We start from the raw sequence: 20,184 nt of genomic DNA, 5'->3' as shown, positions 1-20,184 counted from the left end.
CCTTGTGTGTCTGGGTTCTTACTACTTGTTTCTTTTTGGTTTTTTAATTGATGTAAAATTCACATAACACAATAACTATTTTAAGGTATACAATTAGAGGCATTTCACATATTCAGTGTTGTGCAACCATCGCCTCTCAACTAGTTCCAAAACATTTTCATCACCCAAAAAGAAACCTATATTCACTAAACAGGTACTCCCCATTTTCTCTTCCTCCCAGCCCCTGATACCATTAGTCAGCCTTCTGTCTGTATGGATTTGCCTATTCTGGACATTTCATATAAATGGAGTCATGTACTATTTGACCTTTTGTGTTGGTCTTCTTTTGTTTAGCATAATGTTTTCAGGATTCATCCAATTGATAGCATCTATCAGTAAGTACTTCATTCCTTTTTTATGGCTGGATAATTGTGTGCCTATACCACATTTTGTATATCCATTCATCAGTTGATGGACATTTGGGTTGTTTCCACCTTTTTGCTGTTGTGAATAGTGCTATGAACATTTGTGTACAAATTTTTGTTTGAATACATGTTTTCAGTTAACAAGGAGTGGAACTGCTGGGTCATATGGTAATTCTGTGTTTAATTTTTTGAGGAATCACCAAAATTTTCTGCAGTGGCTAAACCATTTTATATTCCCACAGGCAATGCACAAGGGTTCTAATTCCTCTTCATCCTCACCAACCCTTGTATTTTCCATTGTTCTGATTATATTCATCCTAGTGGGATTGAAGTATTATCTCATTGTGGTTTGATTTGCATTTCCCTAGTGACTAATAATGTTAAATATCTTCTCATGTGCTTGTTGGACATTTGCATGTTTTCTTTGGAGAAATGTTTATTCAGGTCTTCTGCCTATTTTTAATTTGGTTTGTCTTTGTGTAGTTGAGTTGTAAGAGCTATTTGTATATCTGGATATGAGACCCTTAAGAGATAAATGATTTGCAAAATTTTCTCTCATTCTGTAGGTTGTCTCTTCACTTTATTGGCAGCATCCTGTGGGTCACAAAAGTTTTGTTTATTTAATTATGGTAAGAACACTTACCATGAGATCTACCCCTTAACATACTTTAATGTGTACAATACAGTATTGTTAACTATAGGCACAGTGTTGTAGAGCATCTCTGGATCTTAATCATCTTGCATAACTGAAGCTTTATACTTGTTGAGAAGCAATTCCCCATTTCCCCGTGCCCCCAACCCCTGGCATCATCATTCTACTCTCTGCTTCTATGAGTTTAACTATTTTGGATACCTGAAAAGAAAAACTTACTTTTCTTTACTCACAGAATACCCTGTACTTCAAGTATGAGTGGTTTCTCCATACCAAGCAATTCTCTGACACAAGTTGGTTGCCCTACAGTTCAACTCAACTCTGACACCATCTGCCTGGATACAGGATCAGATCCCACAAGTTAAGGACTCAGTCCCACAAGACTTGTGTCCACTTCAGATGCCAATGGCAAGTCCAGATTGTTACCTGTGCTTCTGACCAGCTGCAAATCAGTGGTTCCCACAACTCCCTCCTTGGGCTCAATCATTTATTAGAATGGCTCACAGAACTCAGGAAAATTGTTTCCTACTTGATTACGGGTTTATTACAAAGGGTATTAAAGGATAGGAAAGACCAGCAAGATGAAGACATACAAAGGGCAAGGTCTGGAAGGGTTCTGAGCACAGAAGCTTCTGACCCCATAGAGTTTAGGTGCTGCTCCCTAGTATGTGGATGCCTTCTTGTTCACTAGCTTGGAAGTTCTCTGAACCTAGTCATTAAGGATTTTTATGGAGGTTTCATTACTTAGGCATGATTATTTATATCACTGGCCATTGGTTATTAAGTCAGTCTCTAGCCCTTTCCTCCCAGAGGTTTGTGTTTGGTGGTGGGACTGAAAGTTCCAACCTTGTAATCACAGGGTTGGTTCCTTTGGCAACCAACCCCCATCTTTAAGACTTAGTTTTCCAAAAGTCACTGCATTAACATAAACTCTGATGTGGTTGAAAGGGGCTTGTTATGAATATCAAGACATCTTCATCACTTAGGAAATTCCAAGGGTTTTAGGAGCTCTGTGCCTGAGAGGACCAAATACATATTTCTATTATAAATCACATATCACTATACCTTATAAAAATGGAATCATGACTGGCTTATTTCACTTAGCATAATGTCCTCCAGTTTCATCCATGTTGCATGTGGCAGAATTTCCTTTTTTAAAGCTGATTAGTAATTCCGTTGTATGTGTATACCATATTTTCATTATCTAGTCAACGGACACTTAGGTGGTTGTAACAATTTTGGCTATTGTAAATAATACCTCAATGAACATAACAATGTAAATACCTCTTCAACATCCTAATTTCAGTTATTTAAATACATACCCAAAAGGGGAATTACTGTGTAAGAGAGACAAATTTTTACCCATTTTAGGTTTTCTTCTGGGAAGCTTTAACAAAAAGGCAGATTAATAAGAGAAAAACTGTTTAATAATGCATGCAGCACACATGATGTGGGATTAACCAAAAGTAACTCAAAATGGTGGCTCAGAATTCCAGCTTATAAGGCATCTTCAACAAAGAAGAAATCAATTTGTAGAGAAATGACAGGACAAGGAAAGCAGTTGTAGGCTTCCAATGGCAGCAAACTGGGGGAAGGGAATTACATGGGAGGAAACTAACGGAGTAAAGTTTGTTTGCAGATTCTTCTGGCACTGGCTGGGTTGATAAGAGTCTGTCTCCAGGAAAAGAACTTTTATCCTGCCTTTAGACAGAAAGTGGGGGGCTTGTTCTGGATTTGTTGCTTCTTAGTTGCCTTCAGCTCAAAATATGTCAGTATGACAGGGGCATATTTTGGGGAGAAATTCTGACTTCCTTTCACTGGATCACTTGGTATTTATGCTTTTAATTTTTTGAGGGCCCTCCATACTGTTTTCCAAATTGGTTGTACCATTTTACAATCTTATCAGTGCACATGGGTTCAAATTTCTCCACATCCTTGCCAACACTTGTTATTTTCTGATTTTTTGATAGTAGCCATCCTAATGAGTATGAGATAGTATCTCATTATAGTTTTGATTTGCATTTCCCTGATCATTTGTGATGTTGAGCATCTTTTCATATGTTTATTGGCCATTTGTATATCATCTCAAAAGAAAAGTGTTTCTCTGAGCATCTTTTAATCAGGTTATTTGACTTTTTTGTTGTTGAATTATAGGAATTCTTTACATATTCTGGATGTTAACCCCTTATCAGATAGATGATTTGTGAGTATTTTCTCCCATTCCGTAGGTTGCCTTTTCATTCTGTTGATTATGTCCTTTAATGCACAAAAGTCTTTTTTTTTTTTCTAATTCAATCTATTTAAACTAAAATTCACCCATTTCTCCTAACCCCCACCCTCCACCTCTGGTAACCACTAATCTGTTCTCTGCATCTATGAGCTTGCTTATTTGTATATATATACATATATGTATTTGGATTCCATATATAAGAGAGATCATATGGCATTTGTCTTTCTCTGTCTGACTTATTTTACTTGGCTTAATACCCTCAAGGTGCAATCATGTTGCTAATGGCGAGATTTCATTCTTATTTATGGCTGAATATTCCATTATATACATATGTATTTATATTATATACACACACACCCCCATATTTTCTTTATCCATTCATCCATGTGCGGATGTTGTTTCCATGTCTTGTCTGTTGTAAATAATGCTGCAGTGAACATGAGGGTGCAGATACCTTTTCAAGATATTGATTTTTGTTTCCTTTGAATGTATACCCAGAAGTGGGATTGCTGAATCATATGGTAGTTCTATTTTTAACTTTCTGAGGAACCTCCATACTGTTTTCTATAGCAGCTGCACTAATTTACCTTCCCACCAACAGTGCACAAGGGTTTTCCTCCATATCCTCCACATCCTTGCCAACACTTGCGTTTCCTAACACAAAAGTCTTTAAGTTAGCTGTAGTTCCACTTGGCTATTTTTGGGGTTTGCTGACTGTGAGGCTGATAGGATCTTGATAGGAATCGCATGGAATCTGTAAATTGCTTTTCTTACCATCTTAAAAGTATTTGGTCTTCCAATCCATGAAAATGAAATGTCTTTCCATTTTTCTAGGTTTTTAATTTCTTCCAGGAGTGCTTTGTCATTTTCTGTGTACAAGTCTTGTACCTTCCTGGTTAAATTTATTTCTAAATATTTTATTCTTTTTGCTACTATTTTAAATGGAATTGTTTTTCTTAATTTCATGTTTGGATTGTGCATTACTAGTGTATAGAATTACAAATGATTTTTGTGTTGATTTTGTATCCTACAACTTTGCTGAATTTATTAGCTTAATTAGTTTTGTTTTGTTTTGTTTTGTTTTTGGTGGATTCTTAAGTGTGTGTATTTATGTCACCTGTAAATAGAGATAATTTTACATATTCCTTCCCCATTTAGATTCCTTTTATTTCTTTTTCTGTCTAATTGCTCCGGATAGCTCACTGCGGTTTCAGTACCATGTTGAACAGAAGTAGCAAAACGAAAGTTGGCATCTTAGTCTGATTCCTGAGTCAGGGAAAGTTTTCAGTCTTTCACTATTCTATCAGATGTCAGCCATGGGCTCTTCACGAATTCCCTTTACAATATTGAGGATGTTCTTACTGCTTGTGTCTTGCCCTGCATTTCTGCCTGGACAACCTTCAACTTATCTCCGTTCAGGCAGAAGCTTTCTGCTTTCTATCCTTTCAGTTCTACATCTGTCATGCAATTCCTATTTCTTTTTGTTCGTTTGTTTTATTCTTATTTCTTTGGAGTACCTATAGAGAGAGCCTCTGGATTTTTGTTTTAAGGCTCTTCTAGGGTAAGTGAAACAGGCTCATTAACACCTAATCTATAGCCTTTGACCAGCACATATTGAACAGTAGTAGTGTCGGTGAAGAAAAGCAATTGAGTTTATATCCTCTTAGTCGTCCATACTGGTTGTTAAACACCTACTAAACGCCAGACATTATTTAGTGCTAGAATACAGAAATGAATGACTATGCCCTGCCCTGACAGAGCACAGAGGGAACTGGTGGACATATGGCATAATTCTGTCTGGAAGTGGCAGCACAATTTTCCCAGAGGAAGAAGCATTTAACAATTAGTTAGAATTTGCCCAGCAGAGCCATGAGAAGGATTCCAGGTAGAGGGGTAAGGCGAGAGAAGGCAGGCTTATTCCAGAGCTAGAGGAGCCAGAGGAGGAGGCACCCAAGGAGAATGGTTTTGGGTACATTTGGACTTTGGCCCCACTGTCGGCTCAATGGCACTGACTATGGAAGTCTTTGCATGGCTTATATATCAACAAGGGACTCTGAATGACAAGGCTTAGGAACAGTCTGGGTAGGACGAGATTCATATGGATCCGAGTTATCTGCCCAACTTTATGAAAACTCTTATCTCTTATGAGCCAGCCAATTCCTCTGATCACTGAGACCCTCCCAACTCAGGAACTCTGATTTCCTAGGACTGGTAAGAAGCAAATGCCTGGTAAAACTCATTCATTCAGCAGACATTTGAGTATAACTATGCTAGGTCTATACCTGGCAATGGGTATATAATGGTGAATAAGATAGATGTAGTCCCTGCTCCAATGGCGTATACCGACTGCAGTGTGCAGCATGATGTGGGGAAGGCAGTAAACAGCACACGGTCAGGTTCTGTGTGATAGGAGGAGGAAGGAGGCAGAGGCTACCTCTATACCTAATCTGTTGCCTTCCAGGACTCTGAATGAGAGCATTAACCTTTGCCCATTTACTTTCCTTCTCTGGTCCTGTTTATTTTATTTTCATCCTTTTAGTCAACTTCAGAGTTTCTTAAAGTAAGGACACATGGATGGGCTTCAGAAGGCCTCTGTATGTGTATTTTTTTTCTGAGAAGAGTTTGTATATTTCAACAAATCCTTCAAATCTGCATTATCTAATACTGGCCACATGTGGCTATTTAAATTCAAGTTAGATAAAATTTAATGTGCAATTATAAAGTTGTACTAGCCACATTTCCAATGCCCAATTCACTTGGTTTAGTGGACAGCACATATATAGAACACTTCTATCATTGCACAAACTTCTACTGAACAGCATTACTTCAGAGTCTCTATAGAAAACAACAGTCCCTGACTACAATGACTCCACTAGTCTGCAGATACCTAAGACGGAGGGGAGTGTGCGTGTGTGTGTGTGTGCGCACGCATGTGCGCACATGTGCATGTGTTCTTCCACCTTCCGTATGCTAGTCAAGTAATTGGTGTCTGGGTCAATTACTGTGCTAGGTGCTAGGATATTCATACAGAATCTTTAAGGAGTTCAGGTTGAGTCCAGTTGAACTTTCCTATAGTTAATAGTTGGCTGTGCTCTATATACCTAGAGAAACACTTGTACGTGTACCCCAGGAGAAGACGTGCATAAGAACATTCACAGCAGCATTCTTATAATAACAAAAAACTGGAGACAACCAAGGTATCTGTCCATAAGAGAATGGATACTTAATTGTATATTCAGATAATTGTATACCAAACAGTAGTGAAAATGAATGAATTATATGGATAAAATAGTTTTGAGTGAAAGAAGTTACAGACAAAGATATATATATATATATATACACATGTATATCTGGTAAGAAAAGTAAAAGGATGATTAACAGGAAATTCGTAATGTAGTTTTCCCTTTTGGTGGAAGGATGCCAGCAAGGAGCAGCACACGGGAAGCTTCAAAAGTGCTGGGTTTTATTGTTTTTTGAACTGAACAATATATTACATGTTATATAATTGTATGTATAATATCTCTCAAGATCAATTTTTTTTAAAGCTCTCTCTTGTTTTAACCTTTGGTTATCTCAGAAATAGTGACTCTCCTTTTCTAGCCACACACTGCACAACTCCCAAGGTCTATTTGACACCCATGCAACTGGTGGGTACTGCTCTCAAGTGCCTAGGCCATGGGTCACTTTCACTAGGGATGGAAAGAGAGGACTGTATGTCTGTAATTCTGGAGACAGTAATAAGCAATATACAGTAATTTGCAAAAGTGACTGACTACTTTAATATGCCTTAGCATATTCAAATAATGCTTCTGTATCAAAACAGAGCTGAGGGATCTAAAAGCTGTTTACAGTTCTGGTATTCTACATTTGGCATGCTTTCAGACACAGAGCCCTGTGCATTGCTTTTTCTAATACTTTATTAATATGGCATCTGGACAGAAAGTTCTTGAAAATACTTCACTAATTCAAGTAAATAATAAACAATACAAATTTTCTTGTAAACTTTCCAGCACTTAAAATGTTGGAATTAAAGCAGGTCAAAAATTTTTCAGAGGAAAATATTCAAGACAGAATCTTGGAGAAAGCCAGAGGAGAAAAAAAGTCCTCAGAGTCAGTGACCTTTTATTTAGCCCAAAGAGAAATATGAAAAACTTACTACTCTCCATAGTACCACAATCAGAGAAGAAAGTTTGCTTCTGTTTCTAACTCCATGGAATCATCAGTCATGTCCTCAGGTATTGCCTCCATCCATTAATTTCACCCTACTGAAATTGGGTTTGACCCAGTTCTACTTCATTCTAGAGATTTCAAATGAAAATTTTTGAAATTTGAAATCTGGGCCATTGTTCATCCTCACTGTGATAAAAAGGAAAGGTGTAACCAGTTGTTGCTTGTTAATTATCCATAGCTATCTTTGCAAAAGATACAAAGCACAGGATATAGCAAATGTTATTCCCCATTTCCCTTGGTCTATTGGCATTTATTCACTTTGTCTTTCCTAAGCAAGTTTACTATAAAATAGATTTCAGTTTTGCTCTATTGATCTTCAATATGAAAAAACCAGTTTCCAGCTCAGTAGGCATTCTCAGAAGCTGTTATGGCAAGGTGGATAGTTTTCATATGATAGCATGCAGCTTAGGGAATGATTTGAGATAATAAAGTTTTGGGTTGGTGTTGCAGACTTAGAGAAAAATGTGTGAATTCATTCTTGAATCTCTCCAGACATTGGCATGACTGTATTCCTCTTGAATCTCTCCAGACATTGGCATGACTGTATTCCTAGAGATGGTTCTCAGTGGGACCACACTTCTAATGATAAGGAACAGACTGAACTCATTTCTGTCATTGCCTGCCTCTCAAAACCAATCCTTGCAAGTCTTGTAGCCCATCTGGGTTTTTCTCATTAGAGTTTAAGAGGCACACCAAAAAAAAAAAATCATTGGATTTCAATTCTTCCTTCAGAGCTTTGTCATATGAGAGCTGCTGACACATAAGGGTCTGGCCAGGTGGCAGACCATCACCAACTAAATACTGGACAGCTCTTCCCAGAGCACCTCATTCTCCAGAGACAATGGTCTTCTTGAAGCTGGACTCACCCCATTCCTTGGCACTGAAGCGGTAAGAGAGCTAGAATATCTTGGTAACGCATTTGGCTGTGCAGCAGTTCTTTCTCTCGTGATCTTCCAGAGGTTAAGGGGTTCCACAATAGTTCAGGATAGGACTTGTGAAGAACCCTGGTGTTGATGGAGAATGGTTTCCTTGAGCTGTGGTTTGTTGGTAAGTTCTGGTGAGTAACGGGGATCTTTCCAAATGTAGCAGCCGTTCCTATAGAGCTATCTTGTCCAAGTCGTCTGTTGCAGCTGCTCCAGTAGATGGCGCCTCTAACTCTTTTACTGCCTTCGTTTATTATAAATCTTTAGCCATTACAAATCCAAGTCCCCTCAACCTGCCCCACCACCACCAGCCTGGGGGCTTTTAAACAATCTGGCATGTTGTTAATTTTTTTATTCTCTTAGAAACACTTAAAACAAGCACAGTTCTTATACAACAAGAGATCATAGAAATGCAAAACACTGGAACTTTCAGCAATTTCATAACAAGTCTTACTGCAATTTCATGTGAAAGATACCACAAATGAACCAAGTATGAAAACAGGTAAAGAGCAGAGGAATAGAAAAGTGAGCTTCTACTCACAATTTCCTCTTTTTTTTTCTCTAGACACTTTCAGTGCTTTATATTTTCAGAACCTCTTCAGCTGAAGATTTTCCTTTGAGAAAATAATCCACTCACTTTTTATTTATAGAGACTGGACACATTGATAGAACTTATCAAATTTCCATAGGAAGTCATCACTGTGAGAAGCAGGGAAAAGCTCAGAAAAATGGTGCAGTCTTGCCAGTCTTTACAGAGGTTGCAGCCCCAATGGATAATTTAAATACTATCTGGCAAGTGCTGGGGGAACTCAGGGAGCTACAGGAGCATGTAAGAGGGGTGCAAAGGCCCAGAAGCAAGAGAGAGCACAGAACTAGGTGAGAGAAATCTAAGAAGGAGCTGCAGGTTGCAGAGTTAGGGGAGGCTTCTTGATGGGAATGACATCCAAGCTGAGACCTGAAGGATGAAAAGGAGCAGGCCAGGCAGGGGTTGATGGGAAGGAGACGAGGAGCAGCAGGAGCATGTTCCAGGCAGAGGAGAGGGTAAAGCATCTGCAAAGGTCTTGGGGAGAGAGAGTAAGGTTTAGTTCAGGGAAAGGGAAAGGTCAGTGTCTCCAGGGCACTTTAGGAAAGTCCCTCAGGGGCTATTAGCCTTTTTTTATTGTGACATAGAACTTTGGCAGTCCTGGGAAACCTATGTGCCCCTTCTCAGAATATTGTTTTTAAATGCATAAAATTAAGTTTGTTAGAATACAAAGGCAAAGAATTAAGTTGGAATACAGTTATCAAAATATATTTTAAAATCTATGAACTAATAATATAATAATGTATATACTTCCTTATGAATGCATAGCATTAAAGATCTCATGGCAGGTCTAATAACTACCACTGTTTTGTAGTAGTAGTGATGAGGGTAGAGCAGTAACAGTAATGTAATATAACTGTATCTGTTATTTCTATTGGTGATAAAATCACAGGTAAGGTTAGCATTACTGTAGTTTGTTGCTTACTTTTATTGAAGGAAGTGCTTTCAATTAGAGATAAATGAAAATAAAGATGCATTTCTCTCCAGACCAAATAACCAATTGAATTCTACCCGTGAACCCCTTGGGAGTGTGTAGAACCCAGACAGAAACACTTCCTAACAGCACCTTAGCAAATGGATTGAAGAACAAGGCTGAAGATAGGTGCTGGGATGACCCTCAGGTCTCAGCCCAGAGAGGTATCAACATTCCCAAGGGCTATGGATTGACGAAGGAGAAGTGGAGCCTGCAAGCAGGGGCTACTTCCTTCCATTCTCAGGGCCGCAAACTTTGCTGAAGACACTTGGTGCCAGGTTCTGGGGTACCAAGCGGTGCAGAGAGAACGTGTAAACCATTACCGCAAGGGATTGGTGAGCGCTGTTTACTAATTTCCAGTATCCTATAGGATGGTAGTTAGAGGCACCGACGTTCAATAGACTCGAGTTACAATGCCTTTTCTTCAATTACAGAAACTGTATAACCTTGAGCAAGTTTATCTTTCAGTGTCCTCATCTGCAAAATGGAGTAACAAAAATTTCTATCATGATCACAGGGTTATGGTGAGTTAAAGTGCCTGTTGTGGTGCCTGTTAAATGGATACTGGATGAACGAAGGTTGTTAAATGTGAATTGAATGAAACTGCCTGATAACCTTTCAAGAGAGGGAATTTCTCTATTCTTTACTTACTCCCTGTGTTTCCCTCTCTGATAAATCCAAAAGAGAAATTAAAACCTTCTCCTCTGGGAAGGTAGCTGTGTCTTCAGTCTCTGGCTTCTACAAACGACCAAGTTTCCACGTGTGTCAACATCTTTAAAGTTGTATGCTTTTCTTGAGCACCTGCAGCCTGCTGGCCGGCAGAGAATCCTCAACACTCTGTGTCTCGGAGCTTTTAAAGTGAAACCTGATGCTTTAAATGAAACCTGATTTTATTTCATAGTAAGGGCAGGTATTAAAAACCCTGCGTAAGAGTCCACAGCAATCGAAGCCCCTCAATCAGGAGCCAGGCTTATTAATATCGAACAGACCACCATTGGAACATATGGGAATATTAATAATCGTAAAATTCTATGCATTGTTGTTTACTTCATTAAAAAAGATACTAAGTTCATTTGAAAATTCTGATTCCCAGAAAATGTCTCTTTCCCTCCATTTTCTTTATCTATGAGGTCAGAATGCTCCAAAACGCCGTCTCTCAAAAGTTCAAGTCAGAGGTTGTTTGTGCTGGAGTAAATTGACTAGTAAATCATACCTATAATGAATATTTAACTGTTTCGACTCCGCAAGCAAAAGATCAGAGGTGGGGGGGGGAAAAAAAAAAAAGACTACCCTCGACGAGGATGGGATTCGAACCCACGCGTGCAGAGCACAATGGATTAGCAGTCCATCGCCTTAACCACTCGGCCACCTCGTCCCTGAAGCATACTTTTTCCCGGTAGCTATAGGGAGTAACACTAGGGGGATGTGACGCAACCTGATGGAAGCCGCCATTTTGTACGGAAGCAAAGACTCGATCACTTTTATAGCAAGAAATCAAAAGAAGATGGCCGCTCCCATGATGTGTGGGATGAAGAGGAAGAGACAAAGAAAATTTCAGTAGAAAATTAGATTACCTTGAAGTAAATAAAATTGGCATACAGGATGAGAAGTAAGTTTGATTAAAGGAGCCTTAGGAGGGCTCTGGAGTCTAAGGGGCGGAGCCGACGCAATGAGCGGCTCTGCGCATGCGCTTCAGCTAGGCGGTTACATTTGAATGCTTCACTGAGGTAGTCGGACGTTGTGAGTTGACGTCGAGGAGTGGCGGCGAGCTGCCTCTCTGAGAAGCGTGTGGACCCCAAACAAGTCTGAGAAGAATTTGTGAAGCCTTTGGGACGTGGCGGGTAACTTCCGTCCTGGGTTTTGGGAGTGGAGAACTTTAGGTTTTGTCTGAGCGGTCTGAAGGCCCCGCCGTGGCGGTGGGGGGACGCTCCTTCTGCCCGGCGTCCTCGGAACGCGCTGGGCTCAGAGTAGACGCTTCTTTCTGGGTGCGGGGCTCTTTTCTTTTCTCACCTTGGCCTGCACGTCGTGCCGCCGCCTCCTCCCTAGGGTTCTCCATCCGCACCTGGGCCTCACGGGCGGTCCGGGATTGCTGGCCCGCGGCTCTCTCGGCGTCCCAGCCCGCGGCGCCACACCCCGCCATCTTCCGTCAGGGTTCCGGGACTCTTAATTGTTTCTTTTCCCTGGGTAACTGACGGCTGTTTGCATTTCTTACTCAATCTTTTCTTAGCTATAAATGAAATGACAGCAATAAGTGATTTTGAACACTCGACTTGTAATTTGTTTACAGTGTCTGATCCGAGTTCTGGCAGCACTGAGCAGATTTGGGGTTTCCTGCAGATGTAACAGTAACAAGTAAAGCCATTATCAGTACGCCGCAAATAAGTTTTAAAAACTCTTCTATTACTAGGCCAGAGTTAAAGAACCTTTTCTTGCTGCTTGTCTCCATATAGAATTTAAGAAAAAAGTTTTAAAGATACAAATATTGCTGACTGGAGTTTTAAAGATAGGTTTATAGAGATATGACAGAGCGAAACAATGCAGAGCTTACTCTAGTTACTAAGATTGAAGTTTTCAGTTGAATTGGATTAATCGAATTCCTGAGACAGGTATTGGGTTCCTTGTTGTCTTGTGCTAGTGCTGGAAGCGGATGATTCACTCCCTCATCTACAATTTACAGTTCAGAAAGGGAAATGATTAGTATACACAAATAACTGTAAAACAAGACAATGTAAATTATCATAGGACATTCTAAAGGAGTGTGGGAGCACAGAAAAGGGGATCTTATTTGATGCTTTTTGGCAGTGGAGACTAAAGGAGGCTTCTTGGAGAAAGTGGCATTTGAGGTGGAACTGGAAAGAAAGAGTGACTTAAGGAGATGAGGAGTTAGTGTACTGTAAGATTTTGCTAATTAAACATTGGGTTCAAAGCAGTATAATTCTTCATTATGTGAATGGCTGGATATGTTTACAAAATGACAGATAGATGTAAACTGAGTAAAAATGTTTGGAGTGGTAGCATTAATGATGTGTTTGATGCTAAGAAAGAGACACCAGAAGATACTCTACATATTGATAGTAGGACAGTGCTGTCCAATAAACTTTTCAGTGGTAATGTAATGTTTTATTTCTGCACTGTCCACCACAGTACTCATTAATCAGAAGTGACTATTGAGGACCTGAAATATGTCTATTGTGACTGACGAACTGTGTTTTAAATTTTACGTCGTTTTAATTAATTTAAATTTCAATAGCTGCTGTAGTTGACAGTACAGGTCAAGAGCCTGTATCTTTGGACACTATGAAATATATTAACTCTAGATAGTGGTAGTGTAAATGAAGGAGTGGACAAATAAACACGTAGTAAATATTTCAGGCTTTACAGTCTCCATGGTCTGCATGATCTCTGTCACATTTCTTCTTTCCTTACTTTTTGTTTTGTTCTCTACAACCCATTTTAAACATAAAAAACTATGGTTAAGGACCCATTTGGCCCAGCAGCAGTAGTTTATGGACCTCTGGATTATTTAGACATGTAGTTCCCAAACTTTCTTGGCTCATGGTGCCCTTAGGCCAATAGAAATACCTAGCAGTTCCATTTATTAAGTGATTAGGTCCCAACAATTTTAAAAGTTGTTATTAAGTTGTTCTAGCCACTTAGTAGCCATCTGGGAAAAAAAAAAATATATATATATATATACACACACATAAATTGAAGGAAAAAGATCTTTATTCTTAAATAATCAGAATTATTTACTAATTGGTATGTGTGCCTGTTGAATACTGCACACCTTTCAAATCTGTAAATCAGATTGGGTACTGGCACACTCATTTCCCGTACCTCATTGATAAGAAAAAGTACTTGATTTATATCACAGCAACTGCCAAAAATCCAGCTTTGCAATAATATGTACCAAAAAATATATATATAATGAGAATGGGTACTGTTTTGAGCTAACAGTGTCTGATAGATGTTGATAATTGTTTCTCTCAAAAATTTAAAGTATCCAGGATACCTTTGTGAGTATGCTGTAGCATCCCTGTGTACCAGTGCACAGTTCTGGAACCAATCAATAATCAATTAATCTGGCAGTGATCAGAAATTCAAACATGACAGTGTTTTACAAGTTCAGCTTAATGTGAAAATCTGGGGTCTCCTATTTCTTTTGGAGGTGGAACTTACAGTAATGTAACAAATAGAATATTTTAAAAGGAAGACTTAAATAAGCTTTGAATCTCATCACCTAATTAAGTGCCAACTGGTCTGCAGTTTACATAGGAATGAATATTTCAAACAATGAAGATGTTTAGGTGATCCTGAATTGATAGTATTTAATATTTTTATCCTGTGAATTTGAAATATGTCACTAAATTTGAAAATATTCTCCAAAGTAGAAAAAAATATACAAGACATTGATCGTAAAGGTAACTTTAAAGAATTGTTTCTTAATTAGTCATTCAACAAATATTTATTGAGCTTCTTTAATTTACAAAGCAGTGTGCTAGTTTCTCAGAATATAACAGTAAACATTAGAGACACCAGCCCTGTTCTTATAGAGTTTACTGTTGGAGCAAGTATGTGTCGATGCAAATAATCAATAACCAATCTATAATAAGAACAGAAGAGAGTTTTATTTGAGCCAAACTGAGGACTATAGCCTGGGAGACAACCTCTCAGGTAACTCTGAGGAACTGTTCTGGAAAAGCGTGTTTTTTTCAGCACAGTTTTATATCTTGTCAGAACAAAGAACATCAAACATGATAGGGCTACATGCCTTCAAATTTTCAAAAAAAAAAAAAAAAAAGGTTAGCACACACAGCAAATCAGTGTGTCCTTGGCACCTGAGAAAGAAGCCTTATCATTGAAGGAGTACTAGCACTGATATCCCAGGAAAGGAGGTATTTATCTCTATCTTCAAAACGGATATTCTATACTTAGGGACAGTGCACCCTTTTCTTTAATGGTTAAAGCAGATGCACAATATATGTTTGATAAGCCACAAGGTAGGCTGTTCTAGTTAGCATAAAGCTCAAGCCAGATCTTGTATAACCCAGTGACTTCACCATACTTCAGTATGGTAGTTTGGGAAGATAACAGGAATAATTAAATTATGTAACATACTTTAAAATTACAGTTGTGGTAATGCTACAGAGGAGACATAACAGAGTGCTACAAAGAGTGCTTTTCTTGGCTTTCTTGCCAAGAGAGAATAGCAAATGTATATTTAATGTCTTGAGAAAGAGTTTTGTGTGTGCAGGAATAGAAATGCCAATGTGGCTAGCATGGACTTAGGAAGACAGTTGTATGAGATGAAGTCTGAGAGGTAAGCAGGAACCAGATCTTGTAGAGCTTTATAGGTCCTGATAAAGAGTTTATTCTCAGTCCAGTGAGAAACCATTGAAGGGTTTTATGTAAGGGAATGTCTTAAATGTGATTTCTTTTTCAGCAGATAATTGCCTACTATGTGGAGAAAGGACTCTGGGGGGATAAGAGTGAAAGTAGACAGACCAGTGAAGTGGCAATTGCAATATATTCTGTTTGAGAGATGATGGTAGCTTGAATTATGGTGGTGGCATTGAAGATAGAAGTGAATGAATTTGGAATATATATTGGAACTAGAACCACTAGGCCTTGATGATAGATTGAATAGAAATAGAAATAGCTGTCAAGTTTGTTTGATCTCAGAGGAAAAGTTTTCAATTTCACCATTAAGTTGATGTTGGATTTTTAAACAGGTACTATTTGCTAGATTACGGAATTTTACCTCCTATTCCTAGTGCTAAATTTTTCTTTTTTAAGATGTTAAAACACATCAAACTTTTTTTTTTATCTGTTGAGATGATCATATGATTTTTCCCTTTTAATCTATTAGTATGGTAAATTGTAAAATTGATTTTCTAATGTCAATTTTGCATTTCTGGCATGAAACCAACATGACCATGAAATATTATACTTTTTACAAATTTCTGGCTCCTTTTTGCTTTTTTTTTTTTAGGATTTTTATATTTATTTTAGTGAAAATGGCATGGAATTGTTCCTTTGTTGTACTGTATTTATCTGGGTATGTAGAGGTATATGTGTGTGTATGTAAGATGGAGGTGGTTGTAGGTAAGAGAGCTTTTTTTAAATACAAAATAATTAGCTTAACATAGAGAAAGTGGTTGCTTTTGGGAAGGAGGATAGTGTGTAATACCTAAAATTTTCAAACTAAAAGATACTATTTTAAGTAGATAGGAGTGTTATCTGAGAACGGGAGGTAATTGAAACCAGAAGAATTGATAAGCCAATTAAGAAAGTGATGGAGGACAAAAGGAGACGGTCAGAGATCAAGTCTCAGAAGATTCCCATCACTTTAATTCTATATTAATAGCTAATTAAGTAAATTGATACTAAAAAATAAGTAGACTTTAACTTCAGGTTTAGGTTCATTGTGAAGTATTGTTCTTTAATTTGGTTTCTGTTATATATGATGAAAGCATGTAAAATAAGAAATCTTTTAAGTACCTTTTTTGTTGCTTTGTTTTTTTACTTGTTGCTAAAAGTGTAAAAACATTGATTCTGACAGGTTAAGTATATGGTATTTAGTGTTGCAGTAGAAATGCTAATATTGTTGAGTCAGAATCTCTAGCTCTTTTGTTTTTTGAAATCTGCAATGGGATTTTTTTCTTACCCAGAAGTGAAGTTCTAAATTTAAAAGGCATAAAGTGAAAATAATAGTTATGGATAGGTAGCAGCTAAGACCAATTAAATAAACTTCAGGTTATGCTGCTTATTGCACACTCTTTCCAAGACAAATACTCATTGAGTGGGATTGTAAGCATCATCAACTACATTATTTAAAAATGTTATTTTTATGCCTTAGTTTTTTTTTGCCAAGTAATTAAAATTGAATTTTCATAACATAAACATGCATTTATGCATAGCCACTGTATTTTGATAGCTGATTGACTGCATTTTGAGGTTGAATTATTATGTAATCCATAAACTCTTATAAATGAGGACAAATTTTTATTTGAACCATTAATGTCCATATCATCCCTATCAGAGTTAGTCACTGATTTCAACCTTGAATATGAGAATTTTCCAGGAGTGGTAATTATAACAGAATAGTCAAAATTTTTCATGTTTCATTGTCACATACTGAAGTTTTTCCTTTTTTATTTTGGCCTTCACACAGAATGTAATCCTGAAGTCACAACTTTGCTCTTAATCTCTTTAGAGATTGTAATTTCTTTCCCTTTTTTCTTGTATTTTCTCATATTGTATATTTGTTACAGAAAAAGTTTTTCTTCAGAAATGGATGGGGTGTCTTCAGATGCTAATGAAGAAAAGTAAGTTCATGAAATGCAGCTAAAAATGTTAAAACTATCAGAGAAGGATTCTTTTCCAAATAGTAAGACATGTTGATAACTTTTGAAATCTTTTTCCGTTCTGTTCTAGGGAAAAGAAGTAAATGTGACAAAGTCACAGCATTCCTTACCATATCTTTATATAAACTCATCTAGTGTAAAAACTTGAGAGGAACTTTAGAGACCATCTCCCATCCCTTCAATTTAAATTTCTTTTTCTTTGTTTAAGCAATGTTTTTAAATTTTTGAATTAGTTGCCAAAATGTCAAGATTGGATACAATTAGATTTTCAGCTTTTCTTAAAAATCAAGTGTGGCAACACTGTGGGCTCATATTCTTGTTTGGCAACAACTAACCTGAGTTGGGTATGTAGTGGCTGTGACAATCAGACCAGATAGGAAGGAACTCTCCTTTATAAAATCTCAACACCACCTGTTTTTCCTGTACCTGATAAATTACATGTTTGCCTCCTGTAGGCATTTGAATATTCAAAACCTGCTCTAAAAATCACACAGTAGTAAAAATCACACACCAGAGCTAGAGTCTCTTGATTTTATGGTCCATTCATCTTATAATTGTACTTCTGTCAATATGGTAAATTAATGTTATACTGATTGTTTTTCAAGAGACAGTCTTGTGGTATACCATATGTATTTTAAAACACTGACTTCCTAAAGACTGAATTTAAGTCTTGTAGTATTAATTTTATTAAGTGAAAGTGATACCAAGTGTTAAGTGAAAGTAATAGCCAATTTCAAAGCATATAAGGGTAGATAAACAACAAGGTCCTACTGTGTAGCACAGAGAACTATATTCAATATCTTGTAATAACCTATAATGAAAAAGAATACATATATGTATAACTGAGTCACTATGCTGTATACTAGAAAGTAACACATTATAAATCAACTATACTTCAATAATAAATAAAATTTTTTAAGCATGTAAGGAATGTAATGATGGGTTTTAGAAATTCAGTTTTTTACCCTTGTGTATGTAAATTTCTTTTCCTTTTTCAGTGACAATATAGAGAGACCTGTTAGAAGACGACATTCCTCAGTAAGAAATACTTATTTAAGCTAATAATTATTACCTTATGTTGAATGATGACTGTATACCATAGTAATTTTGACTGTGGCATCACCATCCCAACTCCACTGGCTTCTGTTGCTCTTTGGATAAAGACTCAAATATTTAACCTGATAACACAATTCTGTAAATATACTAAAGTTAATATTTTATGGATTTCATGGTAATTTAATAAATTGTGTGCTATGTAAATTATACTTCAGTAAAGCTGTTTAAAATATATTTAAACTGGTGTACAAAGCAAGACATAACATAATTCAACTCAGACTGATTTAAGCACAAAATTTATTGGGTTATGAAATTTAAAAAATCCAAAGATGGAGGCTGACATTAGGCACAACTTAACTGACCAGGGGTTCCAACAATATTAACTGTGGTTCTAGGTACTTTCACCGTAAGCATCTTTGTCACAAGCATGTTTGCCACATAACTGATTAGCAGTAGTGCAATTTTGCCATGAAAGTTAAATAACTAGTTTGATAATAATAAATGATAGTTTGGTTGGCAGTTTGGTTTTATTTCTTTATTAATGCAATGCTCCCATTTTTATAATAAGTAAATCTGAAAGAGGCTAAGGGTCTCCAATGCAGAGTTGAACCCATATTTCCCATAGAATTTTGGAATATCTGTGAACAGACATGTGACTTTATGCCAAGAATAAACAACAGTGTAGAAGAGTTTCATAATGCAATACAAAACTCAGTTAAAAATATGCATCCTAGTATTTGGAAATTGATACCTCTCTTAATGAAGGAAGGAATTTTAGTGAAAAAGAAAGTGTGATGCCAAATGAAGAGAACGAATTAATAAACAAATGTATAGAATACTATGAACAAAAGACAGACAAGTGCTTAGGTATTAGGTACAGCCCACAAAATAAAATCAGTTATTTGTGAAGTATTGCCATGAATCTACAAACATTTTAAATATATTCAAAAATTTTATATTTTGCAATAAAGTCTTTAATTTTGTTATTCATTTTTCATGTTTTATTATGTCCTTTTTAATATCTCTCATATTTTTCTTTATCTTTTTTGGCAAAATTGCCTTACAATCAATTAGTTATGCAGCAAAAGCGTTTATGGTAAAGATGTGGCAACAATGTTTATGGTAAAAATACTGGACATGACCACCAGTATTAGGATTTCCTTTCATTTTTTATACTCTGATCACTTTCTTTGGGTAATCTTCATTATCAAACAGGCTCTCTTTGTGTAATTACTGTAGTACATCTAGCTCTCTCAATTTTCAGATTGATGACCTACATGAACAAGTGTCTATTTCCTCAAGATAAAAAAAACCCCAGAGTACTCAGGGCTGAATCATGTTGGCTCAATTATCTTGATATGGGTCAAATCCTCACTCTCAAACCAATCACTGTTGATGAAGGAATATCACGTGCAGATTGTTCTAGGCCGGGGCTTTCTTTTGTACCCTAGAATTGGGGTAGAGCTCTACCCACACCACATGGGATGAGAGTAGGCAAAACAATTGGGGAAGGTGGTCAGGGACAAGGGAATAGATGCCAAGTTTTTAAACCAGCCACAAAGTATAGCACTTAATTTGAGGAGTTTTAGAGGTTTTTATAGGAATTTTAGGATCTCTACCTTTCTTCTTATGGTATAACTTGAAATGAAGTGACTATTAATAGATATGGCAGATTTTCTTCAATAATTCCCTTCCAGATTTTGAAACCCCCAAGGAGTCCTCTTCAAGACCTCAGAGGTGGGAATGAAACTGTTCAGGTAAATTTC

The 20,184-nt window shown here is 37.1% G+C and overlaps 1 protein-coding gene and 1 non-coding gene across 3 annotated transcripts in view; one reads left to right on the top strand and one right to left on the bottom strand.

Annotated features, from left to right (window-relative positions):
- Positions 1–11,288: 11,288 nt before the first annotated feature.
- On the bottom strand, positions 11,289–11,370 carry TRNAS-GCU (transfer RNA serine (anticodon GCU)). The gene has a single exon. It is a non-coding gene; the product is annotated as a tRNA-Ser (tRNA).
- A 155-nt stretch (positions 11,371–11,525) lies between these two features.
- Positions 11,526–20,184, top strand: part of KNL1 (kinetochore scaffold 1) — a 48,243-nt gene continuing 39,584 nt past the window's right edge. The window contains exons 1-4 of one of the 2 annotated variants that reach the window (XM_031453294.2): positions 11,526–11,836; positions 17,270–17,323; positions 18,361–18,400; positions 20,116–20,175. In XM_031453294.2, coding sequence (XP_031309154.1) covers positions 17,289–17,323; positions 18,361–18,400; positions 20,116–20,175 — 135 coding nt within the window. In that variant the 5' untranslated portion in view covers positions 11,526–11,836; positions 17,270–17,288. The remainder of the gene's footprint in view (positions 11,837–17,269; positions 17,324–18,360; positions 18,401–20,115; positions 20,176–20,184) is intronic. The other variant, XM_064485726.1, reaches the window with a different exon arrangement.

The sequence above is a fragment of the Camelus dromedarius genome, chromosome 5 (assembly GCF_036321535.1).
Source record: "Camelus dromedarius isolate mCamDro1 chromosome 5, mCamDro1.pat, whole genome shotgun sequence".
Taxonomy (NCBI): Eukaryota; Metazoa; Chordata; class Mammalia; order Artiodactyla; family Camelidae; genus Camelus; species Camelus dromedarius.
The sequence above is the reverse complement of the archived record's forward strand: the minus strand, read 5'-3'. Positions and strand labels throughout refer to the sequence as shown.